At 34.4% G+C, this 22,667-nt stretch overlaps 1 protein-coding gene across 1 annotated transcript in view; it reads right to left on the bottom strand.

The window, feature by feature from the left end:
- The window catches only part of Cad96Ca (tyrosine kinase receptor Cad96Ca), a 348,405-nt gene that overhangs the window by 166,163 nt on the left and 159,575 nt on the right, over nt 1-22,667 (bottom strand). Inside the window, exon 5 of the mRNA XM_073956230.1 lies at nt 12,530-12,755. Within this exon, the coding sequence (XP_073812331.1) occupies nt 12,530-12,755 (226 nt within the window). The remainder of the gene's footprint in view (nt 1-12,529; nt 12,756-22,667) is intronic.

The raw sequence follows: 22,667 nt of genomic DNA on the forward strand, positions 1-22,667 counted from the left end.
AAAGGAAAAATTGATGGAAGGCTTGCTAGAGGAAGAAAAGAAACATCCTGGCTCAAAAACATCATGGACTGGACAGGTTATACCGATGAAACTGATCTGCTGGATGCTGCAAGACACAGAGAGCTGACAACCACTATACAATAATATAAATATAATGCGATAAATATTATAAAAAAACAAAATGAATTGTACGATCACTTATATCCGGATAACGGATGAGTAAATAAAGAAGAAGATTGGTGGTTGCAACCTGACCTGCAACAACCTAATAATAATTGTTATAAGCTGTTAAAAGGCATTCAATTGTAATTTTCTTAAAAATATTACGTACGTTGAAGTGTATGAAATATTGTTCAATTTAATCGAGAATGAAATATGGTTTACAAACAGAAAGGGGTTGCCATCGTTGATTTCTCTAATGACATTATGTTCTACTATTATGCCAATATGTGAATTCAAAATGTATCATTATTGTTAATTAAGTGAACTCTTATGCATGACTGCAAAGCTATCATATTCGGCACATGAAAGAATCGCAATACATAAATTTAATTGCAATTGCAAATATTATATATAACTAGCAGACCGCGTTGCACAGTGTCACGAGTTCAAAGGGGGTCATCCCTGTACATTCCCTGAAAATTTCAGGACAATCGGTTCTGTAGTTTTGTAGATGTTTACTAATTTTTTTCCTTTTTTAATCTTTGGAGGCTTTTAAATGTCAGAAAGTCATTTAAATATTCATATATTTATATTTTTAAAAATTTGATAGAAGAACCGGCATTAGACATCAGTGTTGGTTTCGTTTATGCCAAAATATGCTCAGCAATGCTAAGAAATGTTGTTTTTTATAGTTTGAAGACTATTCTTGCTAATTTCAGTCACATTATATAGAAAAAAATTTTCAAATTTGAGCAGTTTTCGCAGGACATCGTAAAGCACCTAAAACAAATCATAGTTACACCAGATCCTTTTAGGTGATTGACTCATGTGCAGAACCTTGTAATAAGATAAACATATCCACATCGAAACATTCAATTTGTAAAATGTATGTTATATCAATGACACTATATTAAAAATAAAAAATCTCAAAAATATATTATTTTGATTTTCATTTGTTAATGTTTGTGGATTTTTTGGGGAAGAGCGGTTAGGGCCAAAGCAAGGATCTATGCTGTAAATTGGTTTATTAGAACATTTTCTATTCAACGAATACAAATTTTCAAGTAAACTAAACTCGGTTGACAATAATTACCTAACACCTTCAAAATATCTCAAATGGGGGACCCCTCATATTGGAGAACCTACGTTGCCAATATTTCGCAACCTACGAAGAACAAAAAATTACAAAATACAAACAAATAGGTCGGTAAATGTGCGTGGAACCTTTAAAATATGTCATATCGGCCGGTACCGCTCAATACCAAAAAGCGAACAGATATTGACAATATTTTGTACAGATGTTCTCCATCCACTGAGACCCCAATATACCACTTTGTAGCAAAATCGGTTGAAAAATTAGCCTAATATAGCCCATATTTATCCACATACGACCCAAAAATATAAGAACAATTTTTGGAAAATTTTAGTAACCTACGTCCGTTACATTTAAAGTTATGAGTAAAGTTCAACTAAATTAATTTGCAAGCAAGTTTAACAAATATAGCGATTATAAAACAATAGGCTCCCGAAATTCGTCTACCAATATATAGCATTTTTTTTGAAAATTGCATAAAATTAGGTTCAGTAGTTTTGGAAAAATAATGTATTGAAAAGAGTGGGCGTTTTTATGGAAAGAAAATTTTCCAACTCCCAATTTCTTCAATTTTCAATTTAAATTTTTTCTACAAAAACAACTGAACCTATTTTCCTAAAATTGTCAGTGAATGTACAGGGATGGACCCCGAAAACAGGCTACATATTTTATTGAATTCCAGAGGGGGTGGGATACCTCCCCATATGCGATATTTAAAATAACGCTATATTTGCAAAAAAAAAACTACGAATGTATCGGCTTAAAAATGTACGAATTAGTCTACAATCTAGGTACTTCTTTGGGACCTAAAGACCCGACCACGCCTGTTTTTTTAAATACATTATATCTCCAATACTACTGAACCGATTTCCATGAAATTTGCAGCAAAAGCTCAAGGTTTTGATGACCACGCCTTCAGTTTTCAAAGATACAGTATGCAAAGTTCATATTCGTACAAACTTCAAAAATGAATAAAATCGTTATTAACTCCATATTTTATATGCAAATATGATACAATTGATGAGGATTACTATAACGAAGAAAGATTTAAAAATAAGAAAATACATTTTTAATTTATTCCGTCATTTAGGTATAGATGGCGCCTGTGTGGGTGGCAAAGTTCGTATTCGTACACCTAGAAGCACTATATATTTGTGGTATTTAAGGATTTTTAAAGCAAAATACCACCAATTTTTGTTGTTTTCTTCATTTAGAGCGCCTCTGCTGTAGAAAAATGTAAAAATAACGATAATTTAATTAATTAATTTAACTTAATTAATTATGGCGTTTTTTAAATATTGCAAAGGTACCCAGCCCCCTTCGAAATTCAGGAGAATATACTTCCTATTGTCACAGGGGGACATCCGTGTACATTCCCTGAAAGTTTCAGGAAAATCAGTTCTGTAGTTTTGTAGATGTAACATATTTTAAAAAGTGGGCGTGGTCAAGTCTTTGGGTCCTAAAAGTAAGGTCGGAGACAAAACAACAATTGTCTCGCAAATTAATTTCCAAACCGATATATTCGTAATTACTGCAAAAAATAGGGTATAGGGGAAATACCCCGCCCCTCTGAAACAAAATTTGTAGCCTATTTTTTCGCCATCTCTGTACATTCCATGACAATTTCAGGAAAATCAGTCCAGTAGTTTTTGTAGAAAAGATGAAAATTGAAAAAAGTCGGCGTGATCAAATTTTTTTTCACAAAAGGAATTATCCAAATCGGTCTAGCCGTACTCAACTGATGCCATTACTTACGAACGACATTTGATTTTTATTTATAAAGACTAGCAGACCCGGGTCCGCGTTTTAATGACAACTTTTTATGAGGTTTATGGTTTAAAACTCAAAAATAGGTATTTTCTATCTCATTTCTTCGGGTTCAATTTCAAACCGATTTATTCATTGAGGATTTTAAATTTATCAACAGATTTTGTCGGCAACCTTTCTTTTCTCTTACGGACTTTGTCGAATTTTTTCGATTTTTAACAAAAGTTAAAAAAATGGTTAAGTCAAATTCTCCCGCTTATTGAGCCGTATATGTTTTTTGTTTTTCATGGTGATGGACCGTTGAACTTCACCACTTAAGGAAATTTGTAAATATGTCGTTCTTCTTAATAGGGGATATACCGTGCCACCTTCGAAATTCATACCTACATGTACCACGGAACCTTCCACAAAATTTCGTAAAAATGGGTTCGCTAGTTTTCGAGATATAACATACTTAAAAATTATATATAGCATTTTGAACCATGGGTCGTTCCCGAATATTTTCCGAAAATTTCATGAAATTATGTTCAATAGTTTTGAAAAAAGTTTGGGCGTGGTCATCAGTTTTCAAGACATGACATATGTAAAAAAGTGAGCGTCCGGTATTTTGGGTCCAAATATGTACTAGGGATACGTAAAATCGATTTTGGTTAATCGATTAATCGATTATTAGCCGTAAAATTTCTAAAAGTCGTAGTCGACTATTGACTGTGCGAAAACCGGATAATCGATTATTCTTAATAGACTTTCTAAAGTCGGAGTCAACTATTATTCGTAGTCGAGCATTAGGTCATGTTTATATTATAGCCTTTTGCAGGGTTAACCTTCTTAATGAGGATTTATTTGACGTATACACAAAGGAATTGGCATTTGAAACCTAGTGGGTTTGTTAAATCCGGTTATATATAAACGTACTATTAGTCATATTCCATTATTATTCGTTGTCGACTTATAATCGTGGACGACTATTAGTCGTAGTTGACTATTGGGTGTGCTAAAACCGCTTAATGTTGAAATGATTGTCCCTACCATGAGCAGCTGACTTTTTTACGCGCTCTTGAAGAAATTATTAAAAGTGGATTTTTGAGTAGTTTAAAATCGTTTTACACCAATATATTTTGTTCGTGCTGTTCTTGAACATTGACATTTTTGCTAAAGTTTGGAGTTGCTGTGTAAATTATTTGCTGTCAGTCAATATTAATTAATTTTTGGTGGAGCTGTGGATTGCTGCTTTGTATTACACACATTCGCTAATACACTCACATCTTGTTTGTTTACTTTTCTGCCGCCGTTATTGTTATGGCACCAAGCAAAGCTGTGAAGTCTTCATGTCACAAATGTCCATTGTGCGACAAAGCCACCACAAAAGGAACGTACAGAGTGGGGTGCATGAAATGTAATAGATATTTTCACCCGAAATGTATAAATATCTCCATACAGGATTTAAGGACAAAACCAACTTTAAAGTATACCTGTGCAGCCTGTAAACTACCGTCTAGGACATCTTTGGCTGTTCAAATGCCTTGTAGCAGTCGTGGTTCTAATGGGGAAGCTTCAAGAAGCTCCGTAAATTGTGATTCTAATGGCTCCGTAAATGCTGGTGATCGGGTCCATCGTAATGCACCTGTGCAGTCTTTGTTTGATGAGTTGGCTAAATCCTTAAAGCAAAACCTTGATGATCGTATGCAACAGTTTATGTCGGACTTTGAGGCATCTATGAAGAAACAGATAGATGATCACATACAACAGTGTATGACAAGTTTCGAAGCTATGGTGAATGATGTGGTGGGTAGTTTTCGATCGGAATTTATGGCGTCCTTACGCATAACTGATACCAATGTGGATGAGTGTCAGCGTAATTTAGCTAAGCTTAAGTCCGATTCCTTTGATAAATTTTCCCGATTTCAACGGGATAACTATGTTAACGAAAGGCGTATGAATCGTTCGAACATATTAATCAATGGCCTACCTAGAGGTATTGTCGACCTTCGTGATCCTATCATTAAGATAGCAAGTTTATGTGGGGTTGGAATCCAGGCAAGTGACATTAACCATTGTTGTTACGTGTATGGTGGAAAGTCTGTGCTGGTGAAATTCATTTCGGTTCACACTAGGGATACTATAAAGGCTAAATTTCACCGTTGTAAATCGATTCTCCTAAAGGATGTGGTTGTTAGTGGTGGCATGTCACGGATTTATTTAAATGATCACCTAACTCCACCGGCTGCTCAGCTGGTTTATAAATGTCGGAGGTTGCGACGAGAGAACCGGATAGATAAATATGTTCTAATTAATGGCGACCTGCCTAAGGTTAAAGTCACAGCAAATTCTTCCTCTGAACCGCTAGTATTGGATGCTCTTGAATTAGAGCGCTATTTTGGCACGTCTGGCGATAATGTTTCCACGCCTAGTGTGGGAGTAGTGGTGTAGTGTTTGATTGCAGTTTTCGAGAATAATTATTTTTATTGTCTTTATTTCCGCTTTTATATATTTCTTCAATTTCTCCATCATTGATATGAATTCTTGTAACCTTGGCAATGTTATTCATGATAATTCCTATTTGCGTTCATCATTTGGTGGTCTCAGCAATAGCCTTAATATCGGGCATTTCAATTGTCGTAGTTTTAACCTGTCTTGTAGGTCAGCTAAAATGTCTGAGGTGAGAAATGTGGTGGAAGATAGTTTGTTGAAAGTTGTTGGTGTTAGTGAGACGTGGCTTAAACCACACATTCCTTCGAGTAAAATTGGTTTGACGGGCTACTCTTGCGTCAGAAATGATCGTCTTGCGCAACGTGGGGGAGGCGTTGCTTTGTTTATTTTGGGTACATTGAAATTTAAAGTTGTACATAAAAGTGATGGTAATAGCAATGTCGAATATCTGTTTGTTGAATTGTTGGATGGTGGTCGGAAGGTTCTAGTTGGAGTAGTATATTTACCTCACGGTAACTTTTCTGATTTCGAGCATAAGGTATCTGATTTTTTGGTGCGCTATCCTGAGTATGTTATAATGGGGGATTTCAATAGTAATCTTTTTGACATTGATACGTCTACAATTGTTCGGAATTCTTGTATAAGATTAAATGCTTCTATTATTCATAACTCTATCCCCACTCATTATAGCGCAGCACACAATTCTGAATCGCTTTTAGACTTCTTTCTTGTCAGTAATCCAGAGTCTGTTTTGGTGTCTGATCAATTTATATGTCCTGGTATATCTGATCACTCTTTTATATTTTTATCGGTTGATAGGTTAGTGAACTCCGTGCGGGAATATATTGAATATATCGATTATGGTGCAGTAAGCCAAGACACACTGCACGATCATATTTCTTCTGTCAATTTTTCTACACTGTATAATTTTTTTGATGTAGATACGCTTTGGAGTAGTTTTGAATCTTGCATTAGTGAAGTTCACAGTATTTTTCCCGTTAAAAGGATACCTAAATATCGACCGAATAATAATGAGTGGTATAAGTCTAGAGATATTGATTATTTTAAGTCCTTGCGTGACATTGCGTTTCGTGAGTATACGAGAAACAAAAGTAGTGCAAATTGGAAAATTTTTTGCAAGGCCCGTAATAAAGCAAAGTCGATTGTCCGTAAGGCAAAGAGAACGGCCCACTCCACTCTATTTGATAGTGCGAGCAGTGGTAAAGATTTTTGGAGATTGCTGAGGTCTACTGGTGTAGCTGCTGATAAATGTTATGACTGCGATGTAAGCCCTGAAGAACTTAATAGTATCTTTGTAAATAACCAAATTAATATAAATTCGACTTTTCAATATAACACTAATCCTGATTATGGCAACTTTTCATTTCGTTGCATTGACTCTTTAGAATTGGATAAAGCTTTTATGTCTATTAAATGTAATGCAGGTGGCCTTGATGGTTTATCATTGAAGTTTTGGAAACGTATTTATACAGCGATCTCTAGGCACTTGCTTTATTTTGTTAATATCATACTAATGACTTCAACCTTCCCCACAGCTTGGAAAGTATCTAAGATTGTTCCTGTTGTAAAGAAGGGAGCTATCCATGATATTAATAGTTTTCGGCCTATTTCCATACTGCCAGTTTGTTCTAAATTTGTGGAATACTGCCTCAAATTTCAGATATCTGCATTTTTAGATAGTAATTCTTCCCTTCATGATGCACAATGTGGCTTTCGTAGGAATAGAAGTTCGGCTTCTCTCCTACTTGGTTTAACTGACCGTGTAAGGTCTAATTTTGGTGGTTCTAAAGTCTCTGTCCTAGTTGCTCTTGACCTAGAAAAAGCTTTTGATCGTGTCGATCATGCATTATTGCTAACCAAGCTCAGTGTTTTGTATGGATTTTCTAATAATGCTTGTAAGCTCCTTATGTCTTATCTAACGAACAGAAAGCAGGTTGTATGTGCTGGTGGGAGGTATAGTGGCATTCTTCCGGTTAAAAGTGGAGTACCCCAAGGATCGGTGTTGGGTCCACTTTTGTTTATTCTGTTCATTAATGACCTATTTCCCAAGCTGCAGAGTTGGTGCATGCCGTTTGCATATGCGGACGATATTAACTTGCTTTTTGTTGGTGAGGTCAGATTTTTACCAATTCTTCAATCAAAAATTGATCTGGTTATGTCAGTTTTGTACTCTTGGATGTCAGATAACAATTTGAACATCAATCCGTCAAAGACTAAAGCCCTGTGTTTCTCCACTGTTCCGGTTCATGATCTGACATTGAAATATAGCAATACAATTATTGAGTTTGTACATGAAGTGAGCATTCTAGGCATCTTGTTGGATGATAAACTTAGCTTTAACCGTCATGTTGATATGGTAGTCTCAAGAATAAATTTTTCTTTAAGATGTCTTTATGCCACAGATCTATATTTGCCCATGAGTGTTAGTCTGGCTCATAGTCTAGTTCTGCCTACTGTTTTGTACTGCTTGGAGGTTTACACTGGTGCAGGTCAGGGAATTATTGACTTGATTACGCTCGCAATTAATAGAGTAGTTCGCTATGTTTACGGCGTTAATAGGCGTGATCACATTACGCCATATACCATTAAATTTCTAGGGACCTTTTTTCCAAATTTTATAAAACTTCGATTACTGGTGTTTTTCTATAAGTTGGTTCGTAACCAATGTCCTACTTTTTTATTGTCTTTGTTCAACTTCTCCACTTTTACAAGAAGGAGCCAATTGAATATTTCTAGTGCTATTTTTTTAATGGATAGATCATTCCAAGTAAGAGTAGCGCGGCTATATAATATTTTGCCCAACAATTTAAAAGTATTTAATATATCACCAGCTTCTTTCTCAAGACATCTTCTGCAACACCTACTCTGACGCTCAGATACTTTCTCTTTCCATCGTTTGATGAACGCCAAATTGTTTTTTTTTATTATTTTAGTGATCTCACTGTTTTTAACTGTCAGTTCAAATATGAAGGGTTATAACCTTATTATTATCTATAATTTATTTTTTTAAATTTTTTTTAATCTTTTCTTACATTTGAGTAGTGGGAATATAAATATTTGTATTTTGTTTTAGCCTTATGGCTTGGAGTATTTGTAATTATAGGATTATATCATATACCCAGGGATGCCAGATAAGTTTGGTCGAAAATCGGCACTTTTCGGGTGCCAAAATCGGCAAAATCGGCAAAAAATTTTCAAAATCGGCAAAAAATCGGCTAATTAAATAACGTTTATTTCAGTTCAAATTATTGCTATATTTAATAAACATAAGTTAAACAATATCATTTTAAGTGCAACAAAACAATTAACAATTCATAAACCAAGGCAATAATTCAAAATATGTATGAATATAAATGGTTTTACATATGCATATGTAGTATATATTTATAAGTACGTGAAATCAATATATTTTCAATTCAGTCAAGCTGAACAAAACGTATACAAATATTGTCTTAAGAGGTTATTAATAAGGTGATTGTTTTTATACCCTAAGCATTTATGCTAACAAGGGTATATAAACTTTCATACGGGCAAAATGTGCCTCATCGAAATAATGGTTTTAGACCCCAAGTATGTTTGTACGAAATGTGTTTCAGACAATTTGGAATCGATTTAGCAATGTCGGGTACCTCCCACACTAAATTTCGTATAAGTTTTCTTTAAGACCTGAGGCCCAATTCCGTTTCTATGAAAATAGGTTTGTCCTTGTACTTTCTCAGTAAATATTTCTCAGTAACTTATTTTTAGAGAGTAATGAATTTTATACTCTTTCAAAGGAAAAAATTAAAAAAGTAAAAAGACAACATTCAGTAAAAATTTTCAATTTGATTAATATTTAAGATTATAATATTTGAATATTTTAAACTTTTGACAACTGCCTAAAGCTACAAAATGTTACTGAACAAAATTCCTTCAGTAAAAATTATAAGTTCTCAGTAATAAAAATTACAAAACAAGTTTCTCAATTCATTCTCTTTTACTGAACATTTGTGTAAAAAAACAACATTCAGTAATAATTTGTAATAATTATTACAAATTATCGAGTACACAGACACACTTAATGTAAAATGAAAACTTTTACAAAGGAGAAAACTGTCAAATGAAAAAAATTATAAAGGAAATATTTTTCATTTCAATTTTTCATAGAACAAGAATCCAGCCCCTGCTCTCGAATCACTTCGATTTTGGTTGAAACAATTTCAATACGCTGCCTCCATTACGACGGTAAAAGCTTTTTCAGGGGCATGTCCATACTTCTTGAGAATATAGCCCGAGAGGTGTAAAAACCCCTATGGCACCAAATGTAGTGGCTGTAGAGCACGATAATTCTCGAACTGATCAACCGATTCCAAAAGTTATACGATGATCCACTGAAATGACTAGTGGGCGCGATATCTATCGAAAAGATATAACTCTCAAAATAAAATCCACTTTCCTAATGGACTATGTCGGTCCATTCCTTTAAGTACCACTTCCTCAACACTTTTGAATTTAAATTTTAATCCACATTTTTCGGCAAGTTCAAACGTCTAAAAACGTCCGTAGAAGAAAGGCTGAGGGTATACCGCTGTCAGCAAAGCCGACTGACACTTTCTTACTAGTTGTATTGGAATTTTGAAATGTCGGTTTACAATTAAATTCAATTTCTGTAATAAATATTTGAATTAAAGTTTTGTAACAAATCATTTTTAATGACAACATTATAACAGTTAGACTTATATAATTTTAAGTAGTCTTTAGTGAAGAGAATTCCTTCCATCGAGTCCCTAACTAATCGATCTCGGCACTTGTTTTTATATAAATGTACTTGACTAGAAACTCTTTCCACATTTGCTGAAGAATGTGGCAAGACTAAAACATATTTAATAAATTTGGAGAAAATAGGAAATAATGATTCAGAATTTGCACATATTAATTCACACATTGTTTTCCAAAATTCTAGCAACTCTGAGTTTTTATCTTTAAACAAATTTTTGAAATTTAAACGTGAAAGTTCGCGTGTTTCTTGCTTTTCGTTTATGTTTATAAAGCATTCGTATTCCTTTATAATGTCGAAAAATGAATCTTGTGTGCCATTTATTATAAAACTTTGATTTATTGAAGCTAGGCACTTAAATTTATTTTCAAAATTAAACCGCTTCAAAATCTGACCACAAAGTTCAATGTAAAAGTTTGTGCAGTTTTTAATTATTTCCACTAACCCACTTTTCGACAATTTCGTTTTTTGAACAATTTCCTTGACGTATATACTGAAGTACACGTTATGGTAATCAAGAAAATTCAAACTGTTTTTATAAAATGTTTAAAAAATGTTATTATTATTAATCAAACTACTCTTGACGATATAGTTGTCTTTGTTATTGTACCAAATTAGTTCTAGCTACCACAATTTTCATACAAAATGGAAATTTTATGTGAACAAGTTGCCTTAACTAAAAATCGGCATTTTAGGGGTAAAAATCGGCAAATCGGCATTTCTATTTTTTTGGACTAAAAATCGGCAAAATGCCGATAAATCGGCAAATCTGGCATCACTGCATATACCTAGTTTTATATGCACTCTGAGTAGTGATAACATACACATATGTAATATAATGTAATTCATTTAAATTGTCCCGATGGCTTAGAATTATTGTAAAGTTGATAAATAAATAAATAAAATAAATAAAATAATGGACCGTACTTTTTATACACGAATTAACGAATAATCTAAAGTCGACTTTTAGTACACTCTCAAATAATCGACTAACCGAAAATCGAGTTTTAAGTTTTTCACGAAAACCGTATAATCGAAAAACCGATTATTGCATTTCACTGCGTATCCCTAATATGTACCTAAAGTGGTGTTTACACTATCTATGAATGTCATATGAGATGTCAAATTTTCCACCGGTGAATGTTGTACACAGTGTGACCACTATGAAATTTTTCATTTAGGGAGCGCTCTGTTCGGCCATGTATTTTCGTATGCAGTTGAGAAATTAATTGTTAGAAGAAAACAGTTTTACAAAAAAATGAAGGAAATAGGTAAAGAAAACGAAAATGTGAGTGCGATTAAAGTTTTTAACAATATAAATGGTGTTATTTGCGTGATTTGTATTTTGTGGTAATATGAAATTGTATGCTAGTGTGAACGCAAAAACTAAAAGTGGTACGGACTTAGACAAACATAAAGGATTACGAATGGATAGAAGAAGTGACAGCTGATATGACATTGATAGATAGTGTAAACACCCCTTAAGGTCGGAGACACAACCCCAGTTGTCTGCCAAAATTAATGCTGAAGCCGATATACTGAAAGTTTGGCGTTTGAAAGAAATGCGTGGGAAGATACCCCACCTCCTCTGAAATTCATAAAGAACACACTTCCACGGCATACCTTGAGCATTTGCTGCAAAATGGAAATCGGTTATGGATTTTGGAGATAAAACATACATATTTGAAAAAGTAAACGTGGTCGGGTCTTTAGTCCAAAAGAAGTAGCTAGATTTTAGATTATTTCGTAAATTTTCATACCGAGACATTCGTTATTATTGAAAAATGTAGCTTTTTTAATATCAAACAAACTATGCAGCCTATTTTCACCGGGACCCATCCCTGTACATCCCTGAAAATGTCAGTAAAATCGGTTCCGTAGTTTTGTAAATACAACATATTTTAAAAAGTGGGCGTTGTCAAGTATTTTTTAAAAATAGGGTATATGGGAAGTATCCCGCCCCTTCCGAAATTCAACAAAATTTATAGGCCATTTTAACCGGGGGCCATCCCTGTACATTCCCTGACAATTTCAGAAAGATCGGTTCAGTAGTTTCTGTAGAAAAGATAAAAATTTAAAATTGAAAGAAGTAGGCGTAAAAGTGTGTCTGGTCAAATTTTGCATAAAAACCTTAGTCGGGTTATGGCGAACATTTCACAAAAAGAATTATCCAAATCGGTCCAGCCGTTTTCAACTGATGCCATTACCAACCAACGACATTTGATTTTTATATATGAAGATTTGGACGCCTTTTGTTAAAATTTATTGTAGAATCATGGTTTTAATTGTTTCATACTTACGTCCAATATCAGTAGCTTCGCAGCGCCAAACCTGCCCGAATGCTCCTTCGCCTAATATGTTAAAGAATTTTAGTCTATGCCTGGGAAATTCCCAGTGCTCATTTTTACTCTGGTGATTGGATATAGCATGGATTGTACTTGCTGACTGTGAATCTCCGACAACACCAACTAATATTGCACTTTGATCGCCAATTGGTCCAAGATTTGCTGAAAAGTGAGATATTTCCTGAAAAAACAACGAAATTGCAATAACTATGTGATAGGGCTATAACTGTTCGCAATTCAGATATGATGTACTCGTACATACATATCGCTCATATACTCAAAGAGTGTCATAACGCAAAAAATCTTTTTCTGAGTTAGCAATTTCTATTTTATCTTGTGTCAAATTTTCGTGCTGATATCTCTAAAACTCAACGAGTTACAGCTCATATACTACAACTTTGGAATAATTTAACAAAAAGTTTTTTTGAGTTTATGAAGCACTAAAACACTTAAAATCGTGCTTGAACTGTACAGAAATTTAGCAGTGATATCTGGCTACCTGTTTACAAAATATAGTCCAAATAGTTATTTTAGTTTCTGTGTAATATTTTTTTTTTTAATTGGGAAGTAAAATTTCAATCGCCAACTTAAAAAGCGTTTTTCTCTAATTGTTTTTTAGATGTGCCACTAAGTAAATGGGCGTTATGTACAGTAGGGCTATTACTAAAAACTACCACGCCAGTACTATATGGAGAATATTTTCTAATAACGCGCTTTTAAAGTCGATTCGGTGAAAAAAGTTCACGCACCGAATTGATAATTTCTGTTTTATAAACATTTTGTGACCATGTGATACCCTACCCCTGGACATTACTTTTCCACGGAATTTATTTTATATCAGTGCAATATATTTTAGCCGCCCGGTCATAAATACATACATAAATTGATCTACAGTAGAATCGCGATAATTCGTAATTAAAGGGACCAGACAATTTTAAAGAATTATCGAGGACTACGAGGTTAAAATAAAAATGGGAATTATTAAGGTTTTTTATTTACAAATTGAAAAACTCTAATAAAAATTCAAAACCAAAAAACTAAAGCATATCGGTCCTTCATAGGATACCACCCTCACAGACATTCACCCTTTTTCTTTAAGTGCAGTTTAAAGTCTATTCGAGTGTTCTTTGGATTTTTTTGCCAAAGGTACTTTTTGTGGTAGTGTTTTTCGTGAGCAAACATAATGGTAGAAAAGCTCTACATTATACGGTGAGCAACTGAAATGGCTGGAGGGAACTATATCTATAGACAGTAATGTCTCCTAAACAAGATCCACTTCCAAAATGAACTATGTCGGTACATTCCTTCAGGTAACACTTCCGCAACCTTTTTGAGCTTTAATCCAAATCCATACCTCCATAAAGGGCCACAAAATTCTGGAAACCCACTTAATACAAAATTTTTTATGAAAAGGATTTTTGTTGAGTAGTCGGTATATCACAGTCGCAAACCCGCCTGATAGTTTTGTACTTGTTTAAATTGAAGTAAACATTAATGGAATGGCTTTACATTGTTTAGCTACATTAATTTTTTTTGCTCCGGTTTTTGATCAGTGTTTTGTTTTCTACAAAAGTGTAGTTTTTTTCGTACGTTGGCTTGCTATTTTAAGCTCAACTTTTTTTCGAACGTTCCCATGCCTTCCGACCGAGGGAGCGACCTAACTTTTCGTAGGGATCGCGTACACACCATGATCTCCATCATCGAAAACCAGCTACAGAATCTACTGGCTAATGACAGTTAGATAAACGTTACTCATTTAAAAATAAAATTGTGTTATTTTGTTAACCTCTAAATTCATGCCAAAATCTACATTACAGTATAAAGAGTTTAAATCAGCACACATTTTACTAATCGGTTCGCCCTTTGAATAATTTGTGCGGTGAAAATTTGTGTAAAGAATTTGATAGTATCTACTAGATCTAAAAGGAACATTAATTCTAATGGACAAAATTAGAAAATGTGATGGCACAACACCATTCAAGATTTTTAGCACCATCATAGTATTCAACATAATGCGTCTACTTTTTATGTAGGCAATCGAATTAATTTTAACCTGCTAGTGTAGGAAGGCAACACAAAATCGCTATTTCAATAAAGACCCTTAGTGTAAAAAGAAGAGGTTGTTTTGATTCGATTTTATTAGAGTATATTGCATAATGGGGATCCCATACCACCGAAGCTTATTCTAAAATAGATCTAACAAGAGACGTACAGTGTTGCGCATATCAAAAGCAACAAAATCCGTATTAAAAAAAAACTCCTGTACTTTTTTCAAAGTATATGGTAGTAACAAAATTTATTTCAGTATTCGATAGATGTTTCCATGTACTATATAAAAATAAAAAAACATTCAGTTTTATGTATACTTTTTATAAGAAAAAATGATTTTTTGTATAAAATACAGATTTCGCTGTGTGCAAAACAATAGCAACATTTCAATATTTTGTATAGAGACGCCTATTTGTTACCACCGCTGCGCATCTTTTGGGCATAGACTCAATAAATTTGGAATCTGTTTCCAATTATATTTTAGTGCTTTAAATAGCATATTCTTATTCGAAAACCGTTGGGGTTTAAGTCCGGTGATTGTGAAGACCAATTAAGAACTTGAACTTGGCTTAGAAAATCGTTTACGAGTTTTGAAGAGTGTTTCGGGTCATTATCGTGCTGAAAGACCCACCAAAGCGGCATATTCCACTCCGCATGTTGAAGCATATTAATTTTTAAGAATATTTTTATACTTGAAGCGGTCCATAACTCTATCAATTCTGATAAAAGGGCCTACTCCACTGTGCGAAAAGCATGTCCAAACCATTATACTTCCATCTCCATGCTTGAAATTTTTTTTACAGTTCTGTGGTTCCAAGCGTGTATGTGGTTGCCGCGTACAGTACACATTCCGTCAGAATTGATCATATTAAACCGTGATTCATCGCTGAACAAAACTGTTTTCCACTTTTCAATCGTCCAATCCATGTGGGATCGTGCAAAATTAAGTCTAAAAATGCAGATATAACAGGTTCGTATTATATAAGACACATTTTTTTAAAAATTAAGTCATGTTCACCTTTTAAGTCTATGCGTAGCAATCAATAAAGGCTTTACAGCAGGTTTGTAACTTTCAAAATTGTTTTCCACAGCTCGCCTGCGAATAGTACTGTGGTGTACATTTAATCCTAGAGCCGCTACCACTTCCTGTGAGGATGCAAATTGGTTTTTTTTTTTAAATATCCGCAATTTTGTCTGTCATACCGTGCGGTTGTCTTGCGAGGTCTTCCACCGGCATGCACAGCAAACAATTGATCGGTTAATTTGAAACTTTCTTGCTATAGATCTTTGTGAATTTCCATTTTTATATCCAGAAATTATTTGTAATTTTAATGAACTACAAAATTTGCCACGAGATATTATAAACCTTAAACCGATATCAACAGGGTTGACTAAAACTGATGCAAGTTCTTCTAAATTCCTCTTAAAATTTATGAAAGCCAAAAATTTACAGAAAAAAATCCCGTTAACTTTAACTTATTGGCCTCTATTTCTACAAAAACAAAAATGTTGCTTTTGTTTTGCATTCCGCATTTCCTACCTTCAATCAGAAATTTGTTGTTGTTGTAATTATTATCTTCTCTAAACCATAAAACAAGTAAGCAAAGGCTATAGTCGGACGGGGCCGACCATGTGATACCCTACACCACCACATATCAATGACATAACATGAATAAGATAAGCATCCCCGCCCCTACTGGGATATTTGTGGAACAATTATATAAATTATACATTTCTAAACAATATGCCAAAATTGGAAAATTCACATTGATTGTGGCTTTATTGTGAATCTATCGCCCTCACATATGCTTGGTAATGATTCAGAGCAATTCAGAGCATTTCGAAAATAGTTCATTGTGGTTATATACATATTTTATACCGATAGAAATAACTAATAATGAATAGAAATTCAAATAATTTGGATGCACAAAAATGTATTAATCCCAAAATTATTTATATTCAATTACACGCCAAGTAAGATAGTAAAAGTCAGGATAGTAAAAGTCAGCATCTGACCAAAAAAGAAACAAACACAATAATTATGCGGTATAAAAATATATATTTGTATTTTGTAGGTATCGTAATGTAAGGCTATACCAAATCAATTGTAGTAAGATAACTTTTGATTTTTGAAAAAGTTTGAGAATTATTTTTTGGAAATTTTGGACCATTATCTCTGGAAGTATGGACTTACTCCGGAAAAATTGTACCATTGCAATAGGTACCGTGATAAGAACGTTTCCAAACTGCACTTTTCCCAAATTTTGTGTACGAGGTACTCGAAGGACGGGACCGATATAGTCCATATTCCAACCTGATACATTACTAAATGAAATAATAGGATGTGCAAAGTTTGGACCAATTAGAAAATCCCCTTGAGAGTTATCTTGCGAATTTGCCATTTTAGTTAGGTTTCTTGCTTGTTTTCAGGGTTTCATGGACCTTTTCGCCCATAATCTCTGGAGGTATGGACTTGCCATTGCAATTGTAACATCGTAAAGGGGGGGGGGGGGCAATCTTCGATAGGACTCTAAAATTTCACTTTTCCAAATTTTGTGTGGGAGGTACTCGAAGGTGTGGACCGATATAGTCTTACCCGATCTATATCTGGAAGGAATAATAATATATGGATAGTTTGGACCAAATCGATTTCGCACTTCGACATTTATCGTTCACACAATTTTTCAGAAAATTTTTAACTTTTGTGGCTGAGGTGCCCGAATGAAATTAAACTATGTTTGGGCAAAAAAATACAAAGCGCAAAATTTGGTTCGAATCGGTAGATCCGTTCGGGAGTTATCGTGCGCACCAGTCAGCTAGACAGTAAGATAGACAGATGAACGGACAGGGCTAAATCGACTCCAAATTGTTTGAAACAAATTTCGTCCAAACATATTTGGGGTCTAAAACCATTTTTTCGATGGGCACATCTTTGGTCGTATTTTGTATATTTTATATTAACCGAAAGGCCGAAATTGGATACATTGCCCCGAAGTCCGTTATAGCCAATCCTTGACGATCTGGCATACAAAGCTTTCCTTGAAAATAATCCCGAGGACAGATGGAAAGTTTAGTGTAAATTAAGAAATCGTACAAAGAATCTCAAAAGAAAACTCGAATTTTCGAATCTTACACAGGTCCAAAGGACATGTGGGACATTTTTTAGAATTAATCCGATTAAGAAAAAAATACTTTGTCTCCTGAATATCGACCTATTGCCTTGTTACCTGTTCTTTCCAAAGTGGTAGAATATGTTTTACGAAAGCAACTTATATCGTACATTGAAAGAAAGTCATTATTAACCGATTGTCAGTGCGGGTTCCGACACGGTAGAAGTACTAATATGTTGCTTGTTGGTTTAACCGATGCTGTAAAAAGGCATCTCGCAAACAATAAGCTTTGTGTCTTAGTGTCCCTGGATCTGGAGAAAGCTTTTGACCAGGTAGACTATCTCTGCCTAATGAGTAAGCTTAAGGTAAGGTCACATTAGGCAAATATTTGCTCCAGCGACCGGCATTGTGCGCTTACTGAGAACAAGTGAGCATAAATTCAATGTATTACCAACACCCACTTGATCTCAGTAAGCGCACAATGCCGGTCGCTGGAGCAAATATTTGCCTAATGTAACTCTACCTTTAGCAATGCATACCAATTTAGCAAAAATGCATGCAAATTAATGTAGTCTTACCTTCACGGTAGGAAACAATTTGTTTCTTTGAAGAGCAACTCTTCTAATATACTTCCAGTTAAGAGTGGAGTTCCCCAAGGCTCGGTGTTGGGGCCACTTTTATTATTATGTTTATGAATGACCTGTTCAATCAGTTGGAAAGTTGGTGCGTGCCTTATGCATATGCCGACGACGTTCAACTCCTTTTTGCCGGCGATTACACTTACATAAATGTTTTACAATCCAAAATTGATCTCGGTATGAAAATTTTAAGTGACTGGATGTCGGCCAATCGACTTTGTGTTAACGTTTCCAAAACTAATGCAATTTTCCATCTGACATACCAAGGAGTAAATATTAATATTGTACACAATATGAAATGTTTGGGCGTTATATTGGACGACAAACCTACATTTGAATCTCACATTAATGCTGTGGTTGCTCGTATAAATTGCACTCTTCGACAATTTTATCACACTGACTTAGTCTTACCACGTCATATCAAAAAAAGACTAATTCAAGCTCTTGTTATCCCCAACATCCTATACTGTTTAGAGGTGTATTCGGGCACTCATGCTACATACATGTCTATGCTTGAGCTTGCACATAACAGAGTAATGCGCTACTTATATTCCCGTCGACGCTTTGATCATATATCACCATATGTACGCAGTTTCTTGGGCTGTTCTTTTTGTAGTTTCATCAACCATAGACTTTTGTTATTGTTCTACAAGGTTTTCAAACAACAATCACCTCGGTTTTTAACGAATGATTTAACTTTCTTACATTCGGTCCGAATAAATCAACTAATCATACCACTAATAAGGCCACATATGAATGATTTGTTTGCAGTTAGAGTAGCTCGGTTGTTTAACGTACTCCCAGATGACTTAAAATTTTTTTGTTACTCTTATACCGTTTTCAAGAAAAAACTGCTTCAACACTATTCCAGACCTATACAGCCTTAACCAATTCTTCATTTCTGATTGATTTTCATTTATATACAGCATCATAATTTGTATTCGATTTGCGAATTGTTTTAACATCAGAGTAGCTACGATGTAATGAAGAACTTTCTAAAAAAACGCAAGAGCAAACCGTAATCAAAGTAATTAGATCTCCAATTTCTAGCTTTAACAACTTTTTCCCTGCGCGAAAATTGATTATCATTTACATACATACCACATCATATATCTGTTAATTATTATCAACATTAAAATTTTTATATTGTATTAATAATTTGTATTCAATTTACAAGTTGCTTTAACATTGGAGTTGCTATGATGTAATGAAGAATTTTTTTCTAGCTTTAACGAGTTTGTATCACTGCGCGAAAACTTAATATCATTTGTATACCACATCATACATCTCTTAATAATCATTTCATAATTTAACTAATAACTTATACGATATATTTATTATTAATCTGTTGCTTTAAATTTGGAGTAGCTATGACGTAATGAAGAATTTTATATAAAATTAAAGAATATAACTGTAAATAAAATAATTAGATCTCCAATTTCTAGATTTAAGATGAATTATATATATGAAATTGTTTTTAGAGTAGCTATGATATTTAGGTGGATTCCTTGTAATTATATAAATTGGCCTCAAAATTGGCTTCAATTGCAAAGCAAATAAATAAAATAAAAAAATAGGGGGCGAAGCGATCCCATGCTGCAATATTTGTATAAAAATTCAATTGGACAACTCTACACAAAGCCCATTATATATTAGGCAGTAGGCCAGTTATCTAGCAGACACGTTATTGCAATTTGCATCAGGGGAAATATCAGTATTCGTTTTCCCATATGAAGGCTACTTTGCCGGTATGTGCCCTCCAGGAATTAAAATATGGACCAAAAATAAAATTTGTACATTTTTTATACAAAAGTAATGGTCCATTTCACCCGCTAAATAATATCGGATCATCATCCAGAATTGTAGGCATCTTCTTCGACCTAAACCCTTACCTCGTGCAAAATTTCGTGACTATTTTGCAATAATTGCGACCTCTAGTGTGTTTTTGATTATACTTGAAGCAAAAAACTGGACATATTAGGCTGTAACTCTGTTATCTGAGCACGTAAATCAACGTAATTGGCACCAATGGAAAGGTCAAGCGTTCCTCTTCCAAGTATAGCTCACTTGCCCGCAATGTCTCTTCCGGGAAAAAAGATATAAGCTGTATATTAAAAATTTTCACAATTTTCACACAAAAGTTGTGGTCCATTTAACCCTCTAAATATTATCTGATCGCCACTTCTAATTGCAAGCTTTTCCTTTGTCATATACTCTTACTTTATTTAAAATTTCTAGGCGATCGGACTATTACTGCGACCTACAGAGCAGCTACAAAATCGAATAAAAATTATGTTTTTGGTCCATTTCACCCGCTAAATATTTCACGATCATCGCCAATTAAAATAGCGCTCTATTCTGATGTGAAACCGACCTCCATACCAAGTTTCGTGACGATCGGTCCATAATTGCGGCCTGGAGTTTGATTACAATTTATAATGGACAGATGGACACACGGACGGACGGACACACATCTCAAAATCGCTTTATCTCGCCGAGATATGAAGATTGGTATACCACATTGGGGGTCTCCGACGAATATTTCGCGGTGTTACATGAATTTTTACCAAAACAAACTTATAATACCCTTTTGCTCTCGATAACGACACACTCATAAAAGTAAAGTTTTGTTTCCTTGAAACCCACCAACTTTACAACAAAGATTTAAAAATAAATATTCATAAAATTATATATACCAAATTGTTTTTTTTAATTAATTCTCTTTCGAGTTGAGCTGTAAGGCCTTTAGAGATACATTGAAAAATTAGGAGTCTACCGAAGTCCCACGCATCCAACCATTACACTACGTTTCACGGGTGGTAAAGCCGATATTCACGTGTATTAGGATGTTGTTTTCAATGTATCTCTAAAGGCCTTACAGCTCAACTCGAAAGAGAATTAATTAAAAAAACAATTTGGTATATATAATTTTATGAATATTTATTTTTAAATCTTTGTTGTAAAGTTGGTGGGTTTCAAGGAAACAAAACTTTACTTTTATGAGTGTGTCGTTATCGAGAGCAAAAAGACAAGTAATGTTGCCAATGTGCATAAAAGCGCTAACAATGTCGTGATCAACAAGGACGACCGGAAAGCGCCCCTCTGCATCCGAATTGAGCGAATGTGACTTTTAGGAGAGAGTGTGGAAAAGAAGGAATATTAGGATTAGGATGTTGTTGTTGTGGCAGACGAAGGCAAAGCTTGGAAACTAGTATATATATCGCACTTCATTAGATAAATGTATATGCGAAATTATGTCAGTTAATTGAAACTGGGATTACCACGTCTGCCACAACAACAACATCCTAATACACCTGAAGATCGGCTTTACCACCCGTGAAACGTAGTGTAATGGTTGGATGCGTGGGACTTCGGTAGACTCCTAATTTTTCAATGTATCTCTAAAGGCCTTACAGCTCAACTCGAAAGAGAATTAATTAAAAAAACAATTTGGTATATATAATTTTATGAATATTTATTTTTAAATCTTTGTTGTAAAGTTGTTGGGTTTCAAGGAAACAAAACTTTACTTTTATGAGTGTGTCGTTATCGAGAGCAAAAAGACAAGTAATGTTGCCAATGTGCATAAAAGCGCTAACAATGTCGTGATCAACAAGGACGACCGGAAAGCGCCCCTCTGCATCCGAATTGAGCGAATGTGACTTTTAGGAGAGAGTGTGGAAAAGAAGGAATATTCTCCCCAGCATACAAACCAAGCGAATATGACTCCTAAAAGAAAGGCAGAGAAGATTTCCCCATTGAGCTCGAAGAGCGGTCAATTAATGCTGTTAATAGTAATGCCGCGGAAGGGGAAAACAATGTATCGAACATATACATACATTGCCGTATCCAATGTATCGAACTTATAAATTTGCCGCCAACTTGACGTGCTATCTGCAAGGCAACAGGGTTAGACTAATTCGCGAGCAAACTTAAAACTAGAGTAAGGAATTATGTAGGTGAAGCTATAGATACAGTAATTCAGTTTCATTGAGCAGTTCATTTGTTTTTATTAAGTTCAACAATTCAAAAAAAAAAATCATTAGTTTTTTTTTACAATTTGGGGGTGAACTGCACCCGAAATGACCCAGCCAAATGACGTACATATTTTAGTGTGAAAGACTTTTATTAGATGTATTCTGTTTAATCAGTTTATTTTCTTTATTTGTTTTTCAATTAACAATTTATGGGAGCCGAGGGCGAGTGTGTGTTTATTCTTTTCGTTGTCTAACAATGACTAACTCGTTCAACCATCGTTGGTTACCTCTCGACCAACAACGCCCACAAACATAATAA

Source organism: Musca autumnalis, unplaced genomic scaffold, assembly GCF_047663935.1.
Source record: "Musca autumnalis isolate F117 unplaced genomic scaffold, ASM4766393v1 scaffold_1, whole genome shotgun sequence".
NCBI lineage: Eukaryota > Metazoa > Arthropoda > Insecta > Diptera > Muscidae > Musca > Musca autumnalis.